The sequence below is a fragment of the Nelumbo lutea genome, chromosome 3, assembly GCF_056320005.1.
Source record: "Nelumbo lutea isolate HS-2025 chromosome 3, American lotus-T2T, whole genome shotgun sequence".
Classification (NCBI taxonomy): Eukaryota; Viridiplantae; Streptophyta; class Magnoliopsida; order Proteales; family Nelumbonaceae; genus Nelumbo; species Nelumbo lutea.
In genome coordinates, this window is record NC_142686.1 from 25,976,136 (window position 1) to 25,996,878 (window position 20,743).

At 38.8% G+C, this 20,743-nt stretch overlaps 1 protein-coding gene across 1 annotated transcript; it reads left to right on the forward strand.

Moving 5' to 3' along the window:
• Window positions 1–404: 404 nt before the first annotated feature.
• On the forward strand, window positions 405–20,474 carry LOC148863766 (vacuolar-sorting protein BRO1-like). The gene is made up of 8 exons (XM_088978116.1): window positions 405–1,364; window positions 1,594–2,544; window positions 3,820–3,909; window positions 13,466–13,534; window positions 17,347–17,487; window positions 17,940–17,988; window positions 19,198–19,301; window positions 19,651–20,474. The coding sequence occupies exons 1-8, from the start codon at window positions 690–692 to the stop codon at window positions 20,194–20,196; spliced, it is 2,625 nt and encodes an 874-aa protein (XP_088834242.1). The 5' UTR covers window positions 405–689; the 3' UTR covers window positions 20,197–20,474.
• The last annotated feature ends 269 nt before the right edge of the window (window positions 20,475–20,743 follow it).

The following is a 20,743-nucleotide window of genomic DNA, read 5'->3' on the forward strand; positions in this document are numbered from 1 at the left end:
GCGGATCTACAAACCTATCGTAGTTACCATGGAGAGATGCCCAAAACGGAGTAGAAAATGGAGAAAATAAATGGGGGGGGGGGGTGTCATGTACCTGGAACAGTTTCAGCTTGAAGATCACCATCGCTGCTTCTTTGGACGCTTCTCGCCATTTCATTGGATATTCATTCGGCATTTAGCAACAGCTAATTGGCTGAATTAATATTCGGTTGGATTTATTTTTAATTTTTTTTTCTCTCGGGGCCGTTTCTTCACAGCTGAATTGGCTGAACTAAAGTGCTTAGTGCTTACACGGGCTTATCTTTTAGTGGATAAAAAAAAAGGTTATACCGTTATATGGTAAAATATTTATGGGTAAAATAGTCACTCCGGCCCTATAATTGCTTACTCAACCGATAACAAACGGTCGCTCTCAGTTGGGATGGAGACTTTTGAGTACTGAACATTTGCTTAGGTTTCAACCGGCCGGTAGAACAGAAGAAGAAGAAACCACGAAGTTCCCTTGTTTCCGTATTAACGAAGAAATAAATAAAGTAAACAATTACAAAGGAGAATTTTCGTTTCCATCGATCTATCGAATTCCCATTCTTTGCGTTCTTCCTCAAAGAAGTTTTCAGCCCTCACCACTCGTCTGTTCGAGGCTTGTCTCGTCAATTTAATACTGGTGGACATCTCCTTCAAAGCCAACCATGGCTGCTCCGGCGACGTCGGCGGCGGCCGCTAATGTTATGCTGGCGATCCACGAGAAGAAAACGGTGGCCGTCGAGATCTACCGCCCTCTTAGACAGTACATCGCTTACACCTACTCCGAGCGCGAAGCGCAGAACTTGGAAGATGACTTTGAATCGGTGAAACAAATGAGGGCCAATCTCGAACGCCCCTCAGACACCCCCGATGTCCGCCGGGACCTTCTCCAGAGTTACTACAAAGCCCTCTGTGTCATGGAGTCTAGGTTCCCAATCTCTCCTGACAAGGACCATATCAACACCATCACCTTCATTTGGTACGATGCGTTCAAGCCGAAACATAAGGCGTCGCAGCAGAACATTCACTTAGAGAAGGCTGCAGTGCTTTTCAATCTCGGCGCTGTCCATAGTCAGGTTGCCCTCTCAGCTGATCGATCCTCCGGTTCCGGTCGTGTGCAGGCTTCTCACTCCTTTATGGCTTCGGCTGGGGCGTTTGCCTTTCTCAGGGATAACGCATCGATGAAGGCTTCAATTGGCCAATCGACTACGCTGGATATCTCTGTTGAGTGTGCTGGGATGCTCGAGAGGTTGATGCTTGCACAAGCGCAGGAGTGCGTCTTCGAGAAAGTCATCGCCGAAGGCAAATCAGCTGGGCTTTGCGCCAAGATTGCAAGGCAGGTCAGGCGATAATAGCCCTTATATTCTTCAATATGATGATAACATATCCCTGTTTCTGTTGATAATTCTTGTAGTCTTGATGAAATTTATATCTAATTGATCATAAATAGGTTGTTTTTTTTTTTTTTTTCTGAATTTTGATTTTTGATCACCTAATTTGCATCCAAAGCCCGTCATTTGTGGTGATTAATTATGAAATGCAATGCATTGGTTTATGTGCCGAATACAGGTTGCCTTGTACTACGAGGAAGCTTTTGCAGCATTAAATGCTGCTCCTCTCAACCAGCATTTCGACCGGACCTGGATATCTCATGTGCAAGTGAAGGCAGCCCAGTTATATGCTGAAGCTTGCTATAGATATGGTCTGGAAATGCATGAGAAAGAAGAAATTGCAGAGGAAATTGCACGGTTGAAGAATGGGATTAGCACTTTGGCTGATGCAAAGAAATCAATGAAAGGTGTTGCACCACAACTTGTAGATGCAGTTACTAGACTAGAAACTAATTTAAACCGCAATTTGGAGATAGCTGCAAAGGAGAATGATAGAGTTTATCTTATGAGAGTTCCTGCAGCAAATGCCTTACCACCTCTTCAAGCAGCTTCACTAGTCAAGTCCACACCAATGAATGATATTCTGGATGCAAGCAAAGAGAAGATGTTTTCAAGTATTGTTCCTGATAACAGTGCAAAGGCTCTTTCTAGATATACCGAAATGGTTGATGACGTCATCAGGACACAAGCTGAGAAATTGCAGCAAGGAAGTGAGATAACCCGTGTGAAGCTGAAGGAAATGGACTTACCTGATTCGATTCTTGCACTGGAAGGGAATTTTACACTACCAAGGGATCTTAAAGAAGATGTAGAAGCAGTGCAGATCAGTGGAGGCCCATCTGGTTTGGAAGTTGAGTTGCAGCAGCTTAGGGATTTGAGAAGGGTGAACCAAGAATTACTGGTCCAAACAGAAGAACTTTTGCAGCAAGAAGCAAGAGAGGATGCTCAGTTTCGAAGTCAATTTGGGACTCGATGGACTAGGCCTCAGTCCAGTACTCTAACCAAGAACCTTCAAGATAGGTTGAGCAGGTTTGCTGGAAACCTGAAGCAAGCTGCTGACAGTGATGCACGAATAGAGCGTTCTGTGAAAGATCATTCAGCTCTTATGTCCATCCTTGACAGACGACCGGTAGTTTCTCTCTCTCTCTCTCTCTCTCTCTCTTTCAACCTTACATGCATATGCATAACAGTAGATCTCATTTTTTCTCCCAACTAGGAGCAAAATAAAATTCCTGGACATGGATTTGGGTATGAGTGTCCCATATAATATACTTATACCATCACCTAGGTGCCATTTTTCACTACTTATATGCCTTGTAAAATTTAATTTAGTTTCTAACATATATATATATATTTACACGATGATTTCTTAAGACACACCATTATGGAGATTATAGAACACACCCATTTTACATAATTAAAAGTGTTAATGCTATAAAGCATACTTAGAAATGCCTGTGCAGTTCATAATGTTGTCTTGGGTTCATATCATGTCTGGCATCAGTAAACCATGCATGTAGAGGTATTTGTATTTGTAGCATCTAATGGGTGCTATTAGACACCTATTAGAATTTTTTAATCAATAACTGACAATGTGATTTTATTAATTAAAAGAGCAGAAGTACTATGGTTACACCCACTGGGAGAGCTAGCCTCATCTAGTCTTTTTGTAAATGCAAGTATAATCCCTTAATATTGGTTTGCAACTCCCCAAAACAATTCAATACATTTTTAGCAGTCTTTGCTGAGTTTTTCTTTCTTTATTAACTAGGAGAAATGAAACTCTGTCCTGACTATGTCAAGTTACATGCAAAACTTATGGAACATCTACTCTTATCACTGATGTAGCCTATTCTATTTCATACCGCCCACTTTTCATCTATAATTATTTGTTTCTCTCCCCTCCTATATAGAATATCTCTTCAGGGACGTGATTACTTACCATTTTTGTAATAACATTCATTATCCATTGGAACAAAAAGGTAAACTGTATACTACTCATTTCCGTTGCTAAAATTTTGGAACTTCTCTTTTTCTCTTCTATCCTTTATCTCTTCCCTTCTAATTTTCTCATCTTGATCTGAATTTTTATCTTATTTTCAGTAAATTTGTTAATTTTCTTGGCTTTATATTTTGTTTAGAAACCCCTCTTGTCTGTCTTTCATTCCTTTTTTGTTTTCTTATCTGTTTTTTGCCTGGACGGCTGGACCTAGCCAAGTTAACTGCTTTGTAATACTAGAAGATTGTTTTGAACAATAAAAAGTACACTATACTTAAATCTATTGGAAGTGGCCATGAGTTAAAACTACCTGAGAAAGTATGAACTATGCAGTTATTTCTTGTATGATTCATTGGGAGCTTTTGGCATTTTAACAATCTTTTTTTATGTGATCTACTGTATCAGATAGAATCTGCACTTCCAACTCTTGCCAGGCCAATTATGTCTTTGGATGCAAATGAAGATGCAATTGTGGGAGCATTGAAGCAGAGCTTGGTAATAAATACTTGCATTGTGGTGTTACTGTAAATAATTCATTTATAGTCAATTGCATTTACTTTTTAAAGCCCTTCATAATTATCTATTATTAAATGTAATAAGCATCTTTCTTACCCACAACAAATTTTCAGGTTGTGTGATGGTCAGTGTGTCTAATCACTACATGTCTTTCTTTTCTTTTCTGTTACATTTAATATTCTACAATAAAGGTTATATCATGGTTCTCTTGACTATATGAAGACTTCAGGTTTAGAGTTTTTCCCCCATTTTTTTTTAATGTGGCTCCCTCTATGAATATCTTGTTCTCTTGGGGTCTTCAAATGACATACTCTAACTGTTCATGTTTGTCTCCCCTGTGGGGGCAAGACTTTTCTTGTTTATCTTTCTCATTCTTCTCATAAGATTTTCCCTTATCTCATATCTATTAGAAAAAGAACAAAAGCTTGCTGGCAGTGGAGTAACCAAAGTCTTCTAGTGAAGGACTTGTAGTGAAGGATTTCTAGTAGCCCATGTTTCGCCTAGCCTTATAGCCTATTACATGGCACTTTTAGTGATGATGGTTGGGGTAGCAAAAATACATACTTTTTGTTTGACTCTACGAGTAGAAAGCACCTATTTAGTCCTTGGCCCCAGCCGAGTGAAAAATGTTTTTTTTTTATCAATAACATCAATTTTATTAATCTGAGAAGAAAGTGGTAAGTACAGACTATTTAAAAACAGTTAAAGTTCATGAGAGATAAAAATTCTTATCTCTCCCCAAGAAACTCCAAATCCCTTACAATTGTGCCCAAAACAATGAATCTCTCTCCACCCATTGCTTAGCTAATGAATCAGCTATGGCATATGCACTTCGCTTGACCCACCCTGTCCTTACTTCCATTATCTCTAGTTAACCATCTGAATTTCTTCCTTTCATTATTGTACATCTACATTTTCATTCCCTCATCCTGTAGCCAGTTGATCACCAGTTTTGGATCTCCCTCAACACTTAGTTTGTTGATGTGCAAAGTTTTCGCCCGTCCTTGATTCCCTATGCTACTACCATCAAAATTTAATTTAATAAATCTCCTGTCCAGTGGGCTCCAATGATGAATTGTGACAGCCTTAACAGTAGAAGAATCTGCCACTGCCCTCCAGTTCCTCAATATATCAGTTGCTGAAACACTAGAGAAGTCTTTCAAGCCAATGCACCACTTTAATTTCAATTGCTTCAAAAACTTATTCTTTACTTCTTGCTTTATCCAAGAAGATTCTTGAATTCCGCTCCTCCCAAATCACCCACAAGGTAGCAGCTCTTATACACCTCCTCATAGTTCTCCCTTTCTTTTTTGGCCATGAAAACGCAGTTGCATCAAACATGCTTCGTACATTCACAGGAGGGATCCATCTGCACCCAAACAAAGAGAAGCACCATTCCCAAACTGAAGTAGTAAAAGAACAAGAGACAAATAAGTGATATAAACTCTCACTATCAGCCTTACATAAGACACACCAGTGAGAGGATAAACACCAACTGGGCCACTTTCTTTGAAGAAGATCATGTGTGTTAATATTTTCATGTACAACTTCTCAACAAAAAGCCGCAATCCTTGGCGGAACAGGTCTGCACCATACCTCTTTCACAGGAAAAGAAGGCAGAATACCAGGGGAGGGCTGTAACAAAATTTTGAGGAAAGAAGCAAAAGAAAAGGAACCAGAGGTAGTACAGGTCCAGATTTGGCTATCAGGTACAGATGGCTCAAGAAAAACTCCCTCCAACAGCTGTAATAGATTAATTACACTCTGAAATTCTGAATCTCTGATACCCCTTCGGAAGCCCAAATCCCAATTAACCCCATTATTTGAAGAAGATTGAACACAGAATTTGGAAATTGGCTCATTTTTAAGGCTTGAAAAGGCATACAGTGAAGGAAATTGATCCTTTAAGGGGGAGGTGCCTATCCAGATATGTTCCCAAAAATTTATACCATTACCATTACAAAGATTGTACCTGATGTAGGGAATGAGTGTAGGTAAAATTGCACTGATAGCCTTCCAAGGTGTCTTCCAGGTTTCCCTAGGCAGTAGACTAGCATCCCATTCATTGTCCAAGAGCCCATGAATGTTCACTATCACCTTAGTCCACAATTTGTCCCTATCCCGAGGCAATCTCCATAGCCAGTACCCAAGTAATGCTAAGTTCCTTTTCTGTATGTTGCCTAAACCCATCCTTCTTTTTTTGTTCCTACACACACTCTCAACTTATCCTATGGTCTTTCTTTTCCTCCCCTCGCTCCCACAAAAAATCCTTCATCATCTTCTCTAGGCTTTTGCAAACACTAACTGGAGCCTTGAAAACTGACAAATAGTAGACAGGTAAATTGGCTAGTGTTGAGCTATCATTATAATCCTGCCCACTAACGGCAAATACCTTTTCTTCCAGCCAGCTAACTTTTTGGACAACTTTTCTAAAACTGGATTCTAGAAACCAACCTCTTTTTGGTTAGCTCCAAGGGGCAAACCTAGATAGGTCAGAGGCCACAACCCAACACTACAACCTATAATCTCTGCACATTCTGCCAATTCCCCTTCCCCCATATTGATCCCCATTATGCAACTTTTCTCAAAATTGATCCTAAGGTTTGACATCCTTTCAAAAAGCTGCATTGAAAGCTTCATGTTCCTTATGCAGTCCAACTTAGTTCCTTCACAAAAAAGAATGGTGTCATCTGCAAACTGTAAATGGGTAATAGGCACACCATCTCTTCCTACTCTCCACCCTTTCAACAACTCTTGCTGATCAGCCCTTGGAATAATTCTGCTTAGAACATAAGCTAAAAGTGTGAAAAGAAAGGGGGAGAGAGGATCTCCTTGTCTTAACCCACGTTTAGTTGGAAAGAAATCCACTATTGTGCCATTGACTAGGATAGAGTAGTGACGAGATCTTACGCACCCTCAAATCCATTTGCACTATCTCTCACCAAACCCACATTGCCTTAAAACCTCGATTAAGAAAGTCCAATAAACCAAGTCATAGGCTTTTTCCAAGTCCAACTTGCAAATTATTCCTTTTTTCTTTGATCTCTTCATTTCCTCAACACATTCATTAGCAATTAAGATTTTTTTTTATCGATAACCCCAGCTTCATTAAATTAAAAGAAAAGAGGGAATATGGATACAAGAGGGGAGATAAAATATCTTAGCTCCCCAAAAACAGAAAACAGAAAACAAAGGGAGTGCAAAGAGAAAAGATTAAAAACTAGCCCAAAAGACAAACTCCCTATTCACTCCTTGCTTGGCCAACCCATCCGCAAATGAGTTGGCACTCCTCTTCACCCAGCTTCATTAAATTAAAAGAAAAGAGGGAATATGGATACAAGAGGGGAGATAAAATATCTTAGCTCCCCAAAAACAGAAAACAAAGGGAGTGCAAAGAGAAAATATTAAAAACTAGCCCAAAAGATAGACTCTCTATTCACTCCTTGCTTGGCCAACCCATCCGCAAATGAGTTGGCACTCCTCTTCACCCAGCTGTACTAAATCTCAATGTCCCTACCCAGCCATAAGAACTGTTTTTTTCATTGTTAAAGTTCCACAAACCACCGCCCTCTGTCTTCAACCAACTAACCACCACCTTTGAATCACCTTCCAGGATCAAACGACTGATATTTAATTCCTTTGCCCTTCGAATTCCTTCAAGCGTTGCAAGGATCTCAGCCCTAAGAGAGTCACCTTCTCTAATAGGGCCGGAGAATAAAGCAATAACAATCCCTTCCTCATTGCTGAAGACTCCTCCAATCCTAGAGGGCCCTGGATTCCTTACATTGCTGCCATCAAAATCCAGCTTTATAAAGCCCGAGGGGGGAGGGGACCAAAACGGACAAAGAGTTCTCTTGCATCTAGCATTGGAAGCAATCTCTTTCCAGTTTCTTAGCAAGTCATCCACAGGAAAATTTGAAAACAACTCCAAAGATTTTAGCTAGTGGACAACCCTTAAAAGGATTCGATCTAACAATTCTTCCAATGTTCTTTCCTTATTGGAAAAAATGCATGAGTTTCTTTCTTCCCACAATGACCAGCATACCGCTGCCCTAATACACCTCCACATAGTCTTCCCTCGCTTCCTAGGCCAACTGAAAAAAGGAGAAAACAAACCTTGGGCAGTCTCCTGAGGATACCAAGAACACCCAAAGCGGGAGAAAACCCACTCCCAAACAATTTTAGCAGCCTTACAAGAGATCATGAGGTGGTAGCTAGATTCCCCATCAGCTTTACAAAGAGCACATCTATTAGGAAGTAGACAATAGTTGAGTATTTTTCTTTGAAGTAAGTCTAAAGTGTTGATTCTTTCCAGGAAAATTTCCCAACAAAAAAAAAACAACCCGGGGAGGAATAGGCCTGCTCCAAATTTCCTTAGCCGGAAAGGACAACCCAAAGGGGATAGGAGGCTGAGTTAAGGTTTCAAAGAATGAAGCACAAGAAAAGGTACTAGAGCTAGAAGGGGTCCAAAATCTGGTGTCTTCCTTAGTAGGGTTTAGGAAGACAATCTCAAGGGAGGCTAGCAAAGTTACCAAGCTATCCATGTCTGCATCCCTAATTGCCCTACACAGGCCTAGGTTCCATCCAAAGCTAGAAGTGGAGGCTGAAGGGACCAAGAAAGAAGATATGGGTTCATTTTTCAAGTCTGATAGAGCATACAAGGAAGGAAACTGGTCATTCAGAGGAGAATCTCCGACCCAAAGTTGTTCCCAGAATTTTATTCGGTTACCAGAGTTTAGACCATACCTGATCCAAGGGGAGAAAACTGGAAGCAGATTGTGAATGGATTTCCAAGGAGAAGTGGCTGAGGCCCTTGTCAAGATTCTAGGATCCCAGCCATTGTCTTCCAGCCCATGAATGCTAGCCACAATCAATCTTAGTCCACAATTTATCCCTTTCCAATGAAAACCCCCACAACCATTTCCCCAGTAGAGCCATATTCCTTTTCTTGAAATTACCAATCCCATTTTTACACCTAGTGACCACCTCCCAACTCACCCTATGATCTCTCTTCTCCTCTCCAGGCTTCCACAGAAAGTTCCTTATTAATTTTTCCAAAAGATTGGAAACCTTTGAGGCGATCTTAAACACTGACAGATAGTAGACAGGTAAGTTAGCTAGGGTAGACCTAATGAGAGTGACTCTCCCACCTAAAGAAAGATAATTTCTCTTCCAGGCCGCCAGCCTCTTCTCAAACCTCTCCACTACTGGAGTCCAAAAGCTAACACTCTTAGGATTATCTCCTAAAGGGAGGCCCAAGTATGTCAGGGGCCAGTCTGAAATTGCACAACCTAGCTCACCCGCAAATTCCCTTAGGTCCCTTTCATTCACATTCACTCCCACCACACAACTCTTATCAAAGTTCACATTGAGGTTAGATATCTGCTCAAAGAGTTGCATTGTCACCTTTAGATTCCGGATCCAATTAAAGTTCCCTCCTTCATAGAATAGGATAGTATCATCTGCAAACTGTAGAAGTGTTAAGGGAATCTCCTCCCTTCCTACTCTCCACCCTCTTATCAAATTCCTCGAGTATGCTTTATGGATCAATCTCCCAAGCACATCAACAATCAGGGTGAAAAGAAAAGGGGAAAGAGGATCTCCTTGTCTTAGACCTCTCAACATAGGAAAGAAGTCAACCACAGTCCCGTTTACCAGGATAGAATAATGACAAGTCCTAACACAGCTCCAAATCCACTTACACCACTTGTCTCCAAAACCAAAACTCCTCAACACCTCCATCAAGAAAGACCAATCAACCAAGTCATAAGCCTTCTCCAAATCCAATTTGCAAACCACTCCCTTCTTCTTTGACTTCCTAAAGCTCTCCAAGCTCTCATTTGCAATGAGAATCTAATCGGTGATCTGTCTTCCCTCCACAAAAGCACCTTGGTTGGGTGCAATAATAGAGGGAAGGACCTTCTTTTTCCTGAGAGACAGCACCTTTGCAATGATTTTGTACAAGCTAGTCACCAGATTGATAGGTCTAAAATCCTTTGGTTGGATGCATCTTTCTTCTTCGGGACCAAAGCAATGAAAGTTGAGTTCAAGCCCGGATTTATTACACCCCTCTTGTGGAACTCATCAAAAACTGATCTAAGATCATTCGCCAAAATATCCCAACAATCCTGGTAGAAGGCCATTATGAACCCATATGGACCCTGAGCTTTTGTCCTATCCATTGAGAATACTGCTTCCTTTACCTCCTCCATATCAAAACTTTTTTCTAACCACTCTCTCTTCTCTGCACTTAGAGTTGGCCAATCCAATCCCTCCAATTACACTCTCCCATTCATAGGCCTTCTAAAAATAGATTTGAAGTGGTTTACTAGAGCCTCTGCAATTTTTGTCGGGTGGACAACACTGCTCCATCAACTTCCAAATTAGAGATGAAATTCTTCTTTCTCCTCCCATTTGCCACTGAATGGAAAAACCTTGTGTTTCTTTCTCCCTCTTTTAGCCACTTACACTTGGATTTTTGCCTCCAACTAATTTCCTCCTTAATCAAGATGTCCTCCCTCCATCTGCCTCCTCTAAACCCATCTCAACTTCCTTTCTTCCTCTCCAAAGGAACCTCGCTCTTCCTTTAGGTCCAAATCCTCTGTTTGCTCCACCAAAACTTGTTTTCTCTCTTCCAGTCTTCCAAATTCTAGCCTATTCCACTTCTTTAATTGTGATTTTAAGTATTGGAGTTTCTTGTGGAACCTCATTCCCTCCCAATCAACTACCGGATTAGCTTGCTCCCACCACTCTCTGATCTTCTCAATGAAACCCGCATGAGTCAACCACATGTTTTCAAACCTAAAAGGGGTAGGCCCAACTCCTCTTATTTCCTCCTTGATCAACACTATAGGCCAGTGGTCTGAAGTAAGTCTTGGGAGAGCTCTAAAAGTAATATTGCCCCAATGTTCCTTCCAATCTGTTGAGAACAAAAATCTGTCCAACTTAGAGCAAATTGGCTTAGATTGAAGGTTGGACCAAGTGAAGTTCTTTAAGTTCAAAAGAGTCCACAAATTGGTTGAACTTCCTCATACTTGTTGTCACTCTCTGTCTGGGGTTGTTGGTTTCTCTGTAAATCTCATTACATTAAAATCCCCTCCCACACACCAAGATCCATCTTAGAGGCCTCTAATGTCACTCAATTCTTCCCATAATTTCTCCCTCTGCCTATAGTTATTGGGGCCATACACATTTGTTAGTACCCACCCATTCATACCCATCGTCCACCTGTCTGAACTTTAGGAGACAGAATGATCTCCAATTAGCTCCTCCACACCTATGAGTAAATCTTCTTTCCACAGGGTCACAATCCCTCCTGAGGAACCCCACGAGGGAGCAACCACCCACTTTATACCCCTAGAACTCCACACACTCCTTGCCCATTTGCAATCAAATTCCATTCTTTTGGACTCCTGAAGCATTACCACATCCAGATTAAACTTCTTAATTACCTCTTTAATTGTCGCTCTCTTCTTAATGCTGCCCAACCCCCTCACATTCCAACTTAGGATTCTCATTGAAAACTCTTAGCCTTAACCCTAACTCCTCCAAGATCTATTTAGACCATTTTCTTCTATCCCCTTTCACTTCAAACTTCTTGTCCCCCTCAATATCTCTTTTTAATCTCTCCACTTCACTCAACTTTCTATTCTTCATCTTGCTGTCCTCTTTTTTTTGTATGTATGCTTTTAGATCAGTCGGAGATTTGATCAATGATTTACCTATCTTGGACAAAAGCCCCTTGATCGGAAGTTATGAGGTAGGGGAGGACTTCCCGGATTCTTAGAGCCATGACCTTAGCTAGAATTTTGTACAAACTATTCACTAAGCTTATGGGTCTAAAGTCTTTTGGGTGACTAGCTCCACTTCTTTCAGGAATCAAGGCAATAAATGTGGAGTTCACACCTGGATTTATTATTCCCCTTTCAAAGAACTCATTGAAGGCCCCTATTAGATCCTCTTTTAGCACTTCCCAACAATCTTGATAGAAAGCCATAGTGAAACTATCTGGTCCTGGAGCCTTGGCTCTATCCAAAGAAAACACCGCCTTCTTGATCTCTTCCTCCTCAAAAGGTCTTTGCAACCAAAATTTTTGGTTTCCCGAAAGGCTAAGCCAATCCAAACCATCAGCCCACAAATTTTCATCTAACGGCCTTCTATAAATTGATTTAAAATGTTCCATAAAGGCCCTTGCAATTGCTCCCTGCTGAGATATGACCTCACCATCTATCTCCAGCTTAGTGATAAAATTCTTTCTTCTTCTTGCACTAGCCACAGCATGAAAATACTTTGTATTCCTACCTCCCTCTTGAATCCATTGAACCCTCAGTTTTGTCTCCAACTAATCTCCTCTTTTAGCAAAATGTCCTCCAATTGTCTCTTAAGCGACCCCCTTAACACCCTATCTCCCTCTTCCAATAGACCCTGAGACACTCTGACATCCACCTTTTCAATTCCAACCACAATCTCTTTGACATCCTCCAATTGTCTCTTAAGTGAAAAATGAATTTTTGGCATTCAGTAATATTTTGTTAAATGACTTGTATAGGAAAACAGGTCCAGAGAAAGCCATAAACCTGCCAAAAGCAGAATAACATTGAAAAGAGCCTGTTTCATATCACTTTCTCTAAAAACTAAAAGCTAATTAGGTGCTTTATGCAAATGCCTAATAAATGTAGGAGAGGGTTCCAGGATAATTCTTATGGAACAAAATAAGCATTGAAACAAATTTCCATGATGTGAAGCAGAATATAACCTGTAACTTGCTCTGTTGACAAAATGACATGTTCTACCACAAACGTGAACCTCTACCTCATAGTGTCTGCTCCAGCCCATCAAAATATAGGAGAAATAACAGATGGAGATAAGAAAAATAAAGAAGATGTATCTTGTGCTAAGGAGGCTAAGGATTAAAACTCCTTCAGTTAATTAGTAAGATATTTTTAGGCAAATGGTTGTGGACTATGATGTGGACAGAAAAGTGATTGATGTGGTTGGAAGCTTCTGTATTGGGCTGTGGCACAGTATTCATTTTTCTTATGTGAAAGTGAGGAATTACGGTTTAATGGGGGAAGGCTGGTACTGTGGTAGTATAAGTAGGTGAAATTAATAAAAAGGTGACACATTTTGTGTCATATGCAATCATTTTCCTTGAGGTTGAATTAGTAGTTGTTGATACCCTCAGCCAGGCCTATGATTTCACTTTAGTGTTTTGATAGAAGCCCTAATGTGAAATATACACACTACTGTTAGTTGTTTTTTAGCAAGATAAATAGATAATTTTACTGATTATGAAAATGTGTAACAACACACGGATTTACATGGTCCTTCTTCCTTTCCATAAGATTGGAAGGATCCCCAAATGGGTTTCACTGACATGTTCAACAACACATTTTCCTGTTAAATTGCTCATTTGTACTGAATTCAATGGAATATATTTTCATGAATCATGCTGTTGTAGTTGGTTTAGTTAGATTACAATATGTTATTTTAGATATTAAATGCATCTTTGATATAATATTCTGAATCTGTGTAGAGGCAATTGGAGAGCCTTGGTGCACATCGAGCAGGACTTGAGGACATGCTTAAGGAGATGAAAAGGAAGGTGGGCATGATATATTATTGTATTCTTATTCCATTTTTGCTCATTCAAGGTCCTCAACTGAGCCTTAGTGTTATAGATCCCTGCTTTAAATACATTAAGATGCCTTGCCTTTTACTCATATGACTATTGATTTTGTCATGTTTCTATTCATACAGCTCCATGCATCCAAATATTTTCTTGCTTTCCAACTGTAATTATGACTTGTGGATATGTCACAAGTTAGGCTGTCAATCAGTAATATTACATTGGCTTCATCTGAAGCTTGGTTTGTTATGAGCTGCCCCTGAGCTCATCTCACAACAGCTTGCCAGATGAGCCCAATTTCAAATTAAGGTTCATTTACATAATGAAAACTTGAAACTCTTTGATAACATTAGTTAAAGGTGCAACTTGGGCCAAGTTAACCTGAACCCTACCTAGAAAGATTGGGTTCGATTGGGTTGGGTTGAAGGTTAGGTTAGGGTTGAAAAATATGCACATGATAACTTCGGGTTGGGTTAGGGTTGAGACATTTGGCAACCCGACCCAACTTGAACCAAAATAATTTCAGGTTTGAAGGCTAAGATATTTTGATGCAAGTTAGGTATAGTATTCCTAAAGCACCATAGCATTCTCTCCATATTGTTAAGGTTAACTCTAATAGGATAACTGTAAGTCTAAGAAATGAAGAAACCAGGCCATCCAAACCCAACCCAAGCTCAGCCAAACCCAATGTTACTTTTGGGTTGGGTTGAGCTGGTTAGGATTGAAGAATACAAGATTGGGTTGGGTTAGGGTTGACTACATTGGTTTGAAGGTTGAACTTGGGATTTCAACTCCTTGGGTTGGGCAACAGTTGACCTCAATCCAACCTAACCTGGCCTGATATGCACCCCTAATCATTCAGATGCCTTTGTACTTTTTTAAATTACTGGTAAATGTGCACGTGTTGCATGTGGCAATTTCAGAAAACAATAATAATTTTAATATCCTTATTAGAATTCATTAAAAAAGATAAGCAATTAAAGCATAGTGTGTTGGTGGAATTAAATTTTTTATTTTATTTCTGTTGTTAATAAAAATGCTTCTTATTTATCATATTTTTTTTTTGTTTAACATGATAAACATATAATGATAGAGATGTGCACAATTTTTTTTGACAAATTTCTGTATTTTTTTATAAATTTTCTATATATTTTTGAGTTTTTATTATATAATTATGACATCATGTGTTGACCTATTTGATCTGGAAGAGAAAACAATCTCATTTTTGGGAAATTTTAAAATTTCTATTCCATTACTTGTTTATCACACTTATATTTTTATTTTTGTAATTCTATGTATTCTTTACTTTTATTATTTAATTATGACATCATTGGTTGGTCCATTTTACCCAAATGATTGGACCATTAGGGTGCAAGTTGTGTAGGTTGAGCCAAGTTTGTGCTTAACCTAGGCCCAACCCTATGCATTGGGCCTAACGCTTGAGCCCAAAGTCAAGTTTGATCTATCCAACCTGGGCCTAGCTCGCATTGAAATTTGATGCACTTGGGCTCAGGTTTGGATTAGTTAGGCCAAGCTCGAGCTACTTAAGGTTAGGCGTGCATGGTCACAGCTCAAAAAATAGAAGAGCCCAAACTTTTGGGCCTAGGCTTAGGCCTAGCCCGAGGACAGAAAATCCAAGCCAGTTCATCCAAGATTGCAAGGTGGGTTTGTTTAGGCTCAGATTGAGCCTGCCCAATTTGTACCTATATGGGTTACTAACCACCAATTAGATGAAAAATGGTTTGTTTTTTAGTTAGTTTAAAATTTTGTTATATTTCCATCAAATAATAAAAATAAATCTTATTTATCACACTTATTTTTGTTTAGTATGATGAAATACATAATATTAGAGATGTACCCAAATGTTTTCTACAATTTTTTGTATATTTTTTTAATAATATGTCTCTGCATTTTTAATTTTTTTTATTTAATTATGACAATGTGGGTTGACCAATTTGACCTAAAAGGTTGAACCATTGACTTGCCACTTGAATAGGAAAATGGTTTCATTTCTAGGTCAGTTTTAAATTTTGTATTTCATTTCCATCATTAATAAAAACACTTCTCATTTTCCATACTTATTTTTGTTTAACATGATAAATATATAATTTTATAGGTGTGCTTAATTTCTTTTTTTATAATTCTTAATTTTTATTTATTTTTAAACCTTTATTATTTACCTATGAGACCATTGGTTGCTAGATAGCTGAACTACGTACCTGCTACACCAACAAAAGGATAGTTCAGTTTTCATGTTGGGTTTGAACACATAGGTTTTGTATTGTTAAAATTATTGGGTATAAATTTAATTAGTAGAATTCTAGCCAAAAAAAGTAGAATTTATTGGTGAGAAACAAAAATACTTCAAATAAAGGATCTAAGGAGGGAGATTGGGAGTTAACACCTTAATGAGAGGGAATTGAATGAAATGAAAAGTAATAGTTTAAATTACATTCTCTGCCCCCACAGTTAGAAAATGACCAAATTCAAAAGTAGGGGTGTTTTAGTCAAGAAAAAGCCCACAAAGCTCATAACAAGAGAAAATGGAATAGATTTATTATAAGTAGTAGTTCAAATTAAGTTTTTTGCCCTTATAATAAAGAGTGACCAAATTCAGTAATAGGGGTATTTTAGACCAGAAAAAAATCCAGAATCTAGACCTCATTCCCACTTTTAATAGTAGTATAGATAGATGCGTTTTTTGTCTATAATTTTGACATATGAGAATAGAAGGAAACCTAGGAAAGAAAAAGACATTTTTAGGTATTCTCACTCTGGTTAGGGCATTTTTCTTGTTGAGGTTTTTTCTTTTTCTTTTTTTTTTTTTTTATCAGATAGCTTGAAAACTGCAGACATTGACATCCAGATCTACAAGCCCAAACTGTTGTGAGTAAAGCTAGGCTTGGCTAGGTTTGCCATCACTCATAACTTATATGTGGATTCTGGCTGTTGGGTGAAATATAGAGCTCTATGTGATTATAAATCAAGTTCTGCTTATTTCTCTCTCTCTCTCTCTCTCTCTCTCTCATTTATTTTCCAAAAAGGCGATGTGACATCTGCAGAATTTTGGGCAGCTGTTTTTGGAGTTGAGAAAGCCAAAGAATTGGGAATTGAACATTTAATTATTGAAGGCGACTCCTAATTAGTGGTTGAGTGGCTAAAGAAGGGAGAAGGAGTATCTTGGCATCTAAGGAATGTTCTTAGGCATTTCAAATGGCACTCTAGGGGCATGTCTATTCAGGTTAATTGGGTTAGAAGATCTGCCAACAGATTGGCAGATGGTCTAGCTAAGCAAGGGGTTCAGAGACAGAGTATGTTTTGGGCTCAACTGTAATATGTTTCGGGTGTATAGACACTTGGTGTCTGTTGTAATTTCCACAATGTCTTGCTTCTCTGCGCTTTTTTTTTTTTAAATTAATAAATTCTTCTTATGAGTTATTGGTAAAAAAATGGTGATAATTTATTGGCTTCCAGTATCAGTTGACAACAAAGATAATGACTTTAACCTCTGTGTTATTTTCTTTTTGGACTAAAATTTTAACCCTTTTCTCCATCCTGCTCACCCACTTTCTTTATTAAATGAAATGTTTGACAACATGCATCTGGAAATGGTATTCCATATAATTTTGCTCTATGCTTTGCTTTTGGACAACATAATGAAATATAATATTAAGTCATACTCTTAGGTTTTAATTGATTGGATTCTATTGAGCCTTCTTACCAACCTTGTTTTAAGTAATCTGAAGTTTCCTTTTTTGTTGTTGATGCTTATGGTGTTTTATTTGCAGGATGACATACTGCCCAAACTGATGACATCTACAGGTTCATATGAGGATCTTTTCAAGAAGGAGATATCAAAATATGATAGTATCTGTGAAGAAATTGCCCAAAATATTGAAGCACAAGAACAATTATTGCTTCAGATCCAGGTCATATTATTTCTTTTCCATGAACTAGGGATTTACTTGACATTCTTTTGTTGTTACTGAGACAAATGACTGGGTGATTAATACATGTTATAGCCATTATAAAGAATGCTTTTGTTACCAATTCTCTCTAGTTCTATTTATATTTCCGTTCTCCTGTTTACAGTCCATCCATATTTTCGGTATTGACACTTAATAGTCTGAAACTTCGAATTTCATGTTTATTTTGTGATGATGAATTAAGATAAGAGTGGTTCAAACCAGAATTTTCCTTTTGCATGCATAGGAGCGCAACATGTCACTTCTGCTTTCTGTTGTATTGCTTGTTTCTGTTATCATAATCTTGGAAATATCATTCTGAGATAAAATGGATAAAGGGTGTATGGGTGTGTGTGTCCATGTGTTTATGTGGACCATCATAATGCTAATATATTTAAAATTGTCTTTGTCTCCAGGCCCAAAATGATGAATTTTCTGCTGTCTTTAATCTTGAAGACTACAAAGGTGGGCATCATGCATTGTTGCATCAGATCTTTGTGGAATTATTTTGGTTGAGTTAAATAGAATTCACTGCTTATTAGTTATGAATATTCCTCTTATAATCTCTTTCAGAAGTGAAATAATTCATGCATTTGTTCTGATCATGTGTGTATGTTAGGTGCTTAAATATGTATCTGTTCAGTTTGCTTATATCATTTGTCATGTAATCCTTTTAATGCAAGCAGGGAAAGAAGCCTACACACCCTCCTTGGTTACATGCTCCCAAGGTGTTTATTTTGGTGCATTTAGTGAAAAGACACAGAAATCTTGGTCCACCTGTTGAGCTTTTAAAGTTTGACACTTTTCCTGATTGGCATTGAAAATGGATGCTTGTCTGGAAAGCATGAGAAAGCATGATTCTAATGCTGCAGCTTCTCATCTTTGTTATGATGCCTGTCAAACATCCTAATTTTGATTTTTTTTATACATTTACTGCTATAGTTGATAAAGTGATGGTTGTGGTATCTAGCTTTGTTTTTTGTCACCTAAGTTTTCCAGTAAGTTGTGTAATTGACATTCAGAGAGGCTACCCAGATGACAAAGCTATTGACGAGCCTCTCATTTGTGGAAAATTGGATGTTCGAAGCTGCTGGCCTTGTCAATATGTAGGCTATTTTTGGTTACAATTCTGTTCCAAAGAATCAAACCACCATTTGAAGAACGAGTTCTGAGAAAAAAATGATTATTTTTTAAAGCTAAATTTTTAGCTTCAAAGAATCAATTCTTATAATGAGATTTGATCCCCCCCTCCAACTCAAAAAAAAAAAAAAAAAGAAAAAGAAAAAGAAAAAAGAAATAGTTTCAACGCTTGTTTTTAATCCAAACTTTGAAGTGATCGTTGTTATCACAAAATTCATCATCAGAATTAATTGTTTGAAAGCAAACCAAAGTGGCTGAATTGCTTCCTCTTTTAGTGGATAAATTAGTCACAGTAAAATATTTAGGGGTATGGTAAATTGGTAATTAACCCAACATTACCATTTGGCTATTAAGGAGGTCATAACCTACTTAATAACATATACTAAAAAGATGAGGAATAAGTCATTCAGTTCAGCCACTTCAACTTGTGATTGCCCAGAGTAAGGCCTCCTTTCAGTTGTATTCAATTGTTATTAGTAGTGCAAGATTACTGAGAAGCTTTTTGCTATGACCCTGGGTGATATGTGGATGCAGCATCTCGTGAGAAGACATATAAGCAGATTGCAGCTGCCATAACAAAGTACCGGGAAATCAAGGATAACATTAACGAAGGACTGAAGTTTTATGTTACCCTTCAGGTAACAATTTTCTTTCAGTGTCATTTCTTAACATCCATACAACATCCTATAATAATAGAAACTAGATGCCTAATTATGTTATCTGGCACTTTATACCAGTGCATGGTCACCAGCTTAAACCTGAATTCAGGTTAAGGTCATGTAGGCTTTGTTTTAGCTATGTTCTGTCTACGTTGCATGCAGTATATAACTATATACTTATGAACAAAGACCATGCTATAACGAAAGGGATATTTATTTTATTTTAGTTTTCACCTATAAACATGATTATTTTCTTTTAAATCATGAAGACAGGCTACCCATGAAAAAGGATGGATGAGTAAATAATGTTTTTTGATTTATTTATCAGGATGCAATCACAAACATAAAGCAGCAGTGCAGTGATTTTGTGATGACTAGAAATATCCAGTGCCGAGAAATGATCGAAGATGTACAGAGGCAATTGGCTGGTCTTAGCTTCCAGGATGGCAAGAGTGGCAGTGGCTATAACAGCAACTACCCTTCAGTTGGGCAACAATACTCAACTCAGAGAAATCAGCAGCAGCCAGATCCTCAGGTTCCCTCATATCCTTCACGTCCCCAGACCCCTTATTACCAGACAATGGAGCAGCCACCGGTGGCCGCTGGATATGCTCACAATCGCCCCCCATATACCTCCGCACAGCAGCCTGTACAACAACCTTATCACATCCCAGCAGCTGCCAATCCTTACCCACCTCAACAGCCTCAGCAGCAGCAGCAGCCAGTTGAGTATGGGCAACCTGCATATCCGGGGTGGCGGGGCCCATACTACAATGCCCATCCACAACAACCTGGAGCACATCCTCCACCACCATACACCATTCCAGGTCCTTACCCTCCCCCTCATCAAAGTGGCTACTACAAGCCCCAGTGATACAGCGTCTTTCCTTTTGGTTTGATTTGGTTGTTTGCTGTATGTTACAATTGTCGCATCTTTGGTACTGATTCAGCTGGTGGCTCCCAAATTTACAGTATTGGAAGCTCCTTTCATGTATTGCTGCAGGTCGGCCTAGACGCCCGAGCATTTTTTTTATGTACATGTTGCCGCAACTCATCTTTAATGACACATACATATGCGTGTATAGATTTAGCAGGATATGTTGGTTTATTACAATTATATTATTAAACGAGGTGGTTGTACCAGTTGTACCAGTGGTGATTTTCTTCTTCCCTCTCTCTCTCTCTCTCTCTCTCTCTCTCTCTTCGTTTCTATATTTCTTATTCGCCACTGCCGCTGCAACTATTAGCAGCGGCGATCCTCTCCTAGTCGGTTTCGTCTGTCTTCACTTTCGTACTCCTCCCATTTTCTCCCTCCTCAACCCGTTTATCCTGTTTCACCACTCAACCACCGCCTTACGCCCACCATTGCAACAAATCCCGGTTGAACCCGATCCAGTTTGGCAAACTCACTCTGATTTGCA

Bases quoted from the DNA above. Each gene is read 5' to 3' on its own strand.
- LOC148863766 (XM_088978116.1), top strand. From the start codon at position 690: ATGGCTGCTCCGGCGACGTCGGCGGCGGCCGCTAATGTTATGCTGGCG. The intron at 3,910-13,465 runs GTAATAAATACT...GAATCTGTGTAG, and splicing joins GAGCATTGAAGCAGAGCTTG to AGGCAATTGGAGAGCCTTGG. The intron at 13,535-17,346 runs GTGGGCATGATA...TTTTATTTGCAG, and splicing joins TTAAGGAGATGAAAAGGAAG to GATGACATACTGCCCAAACT.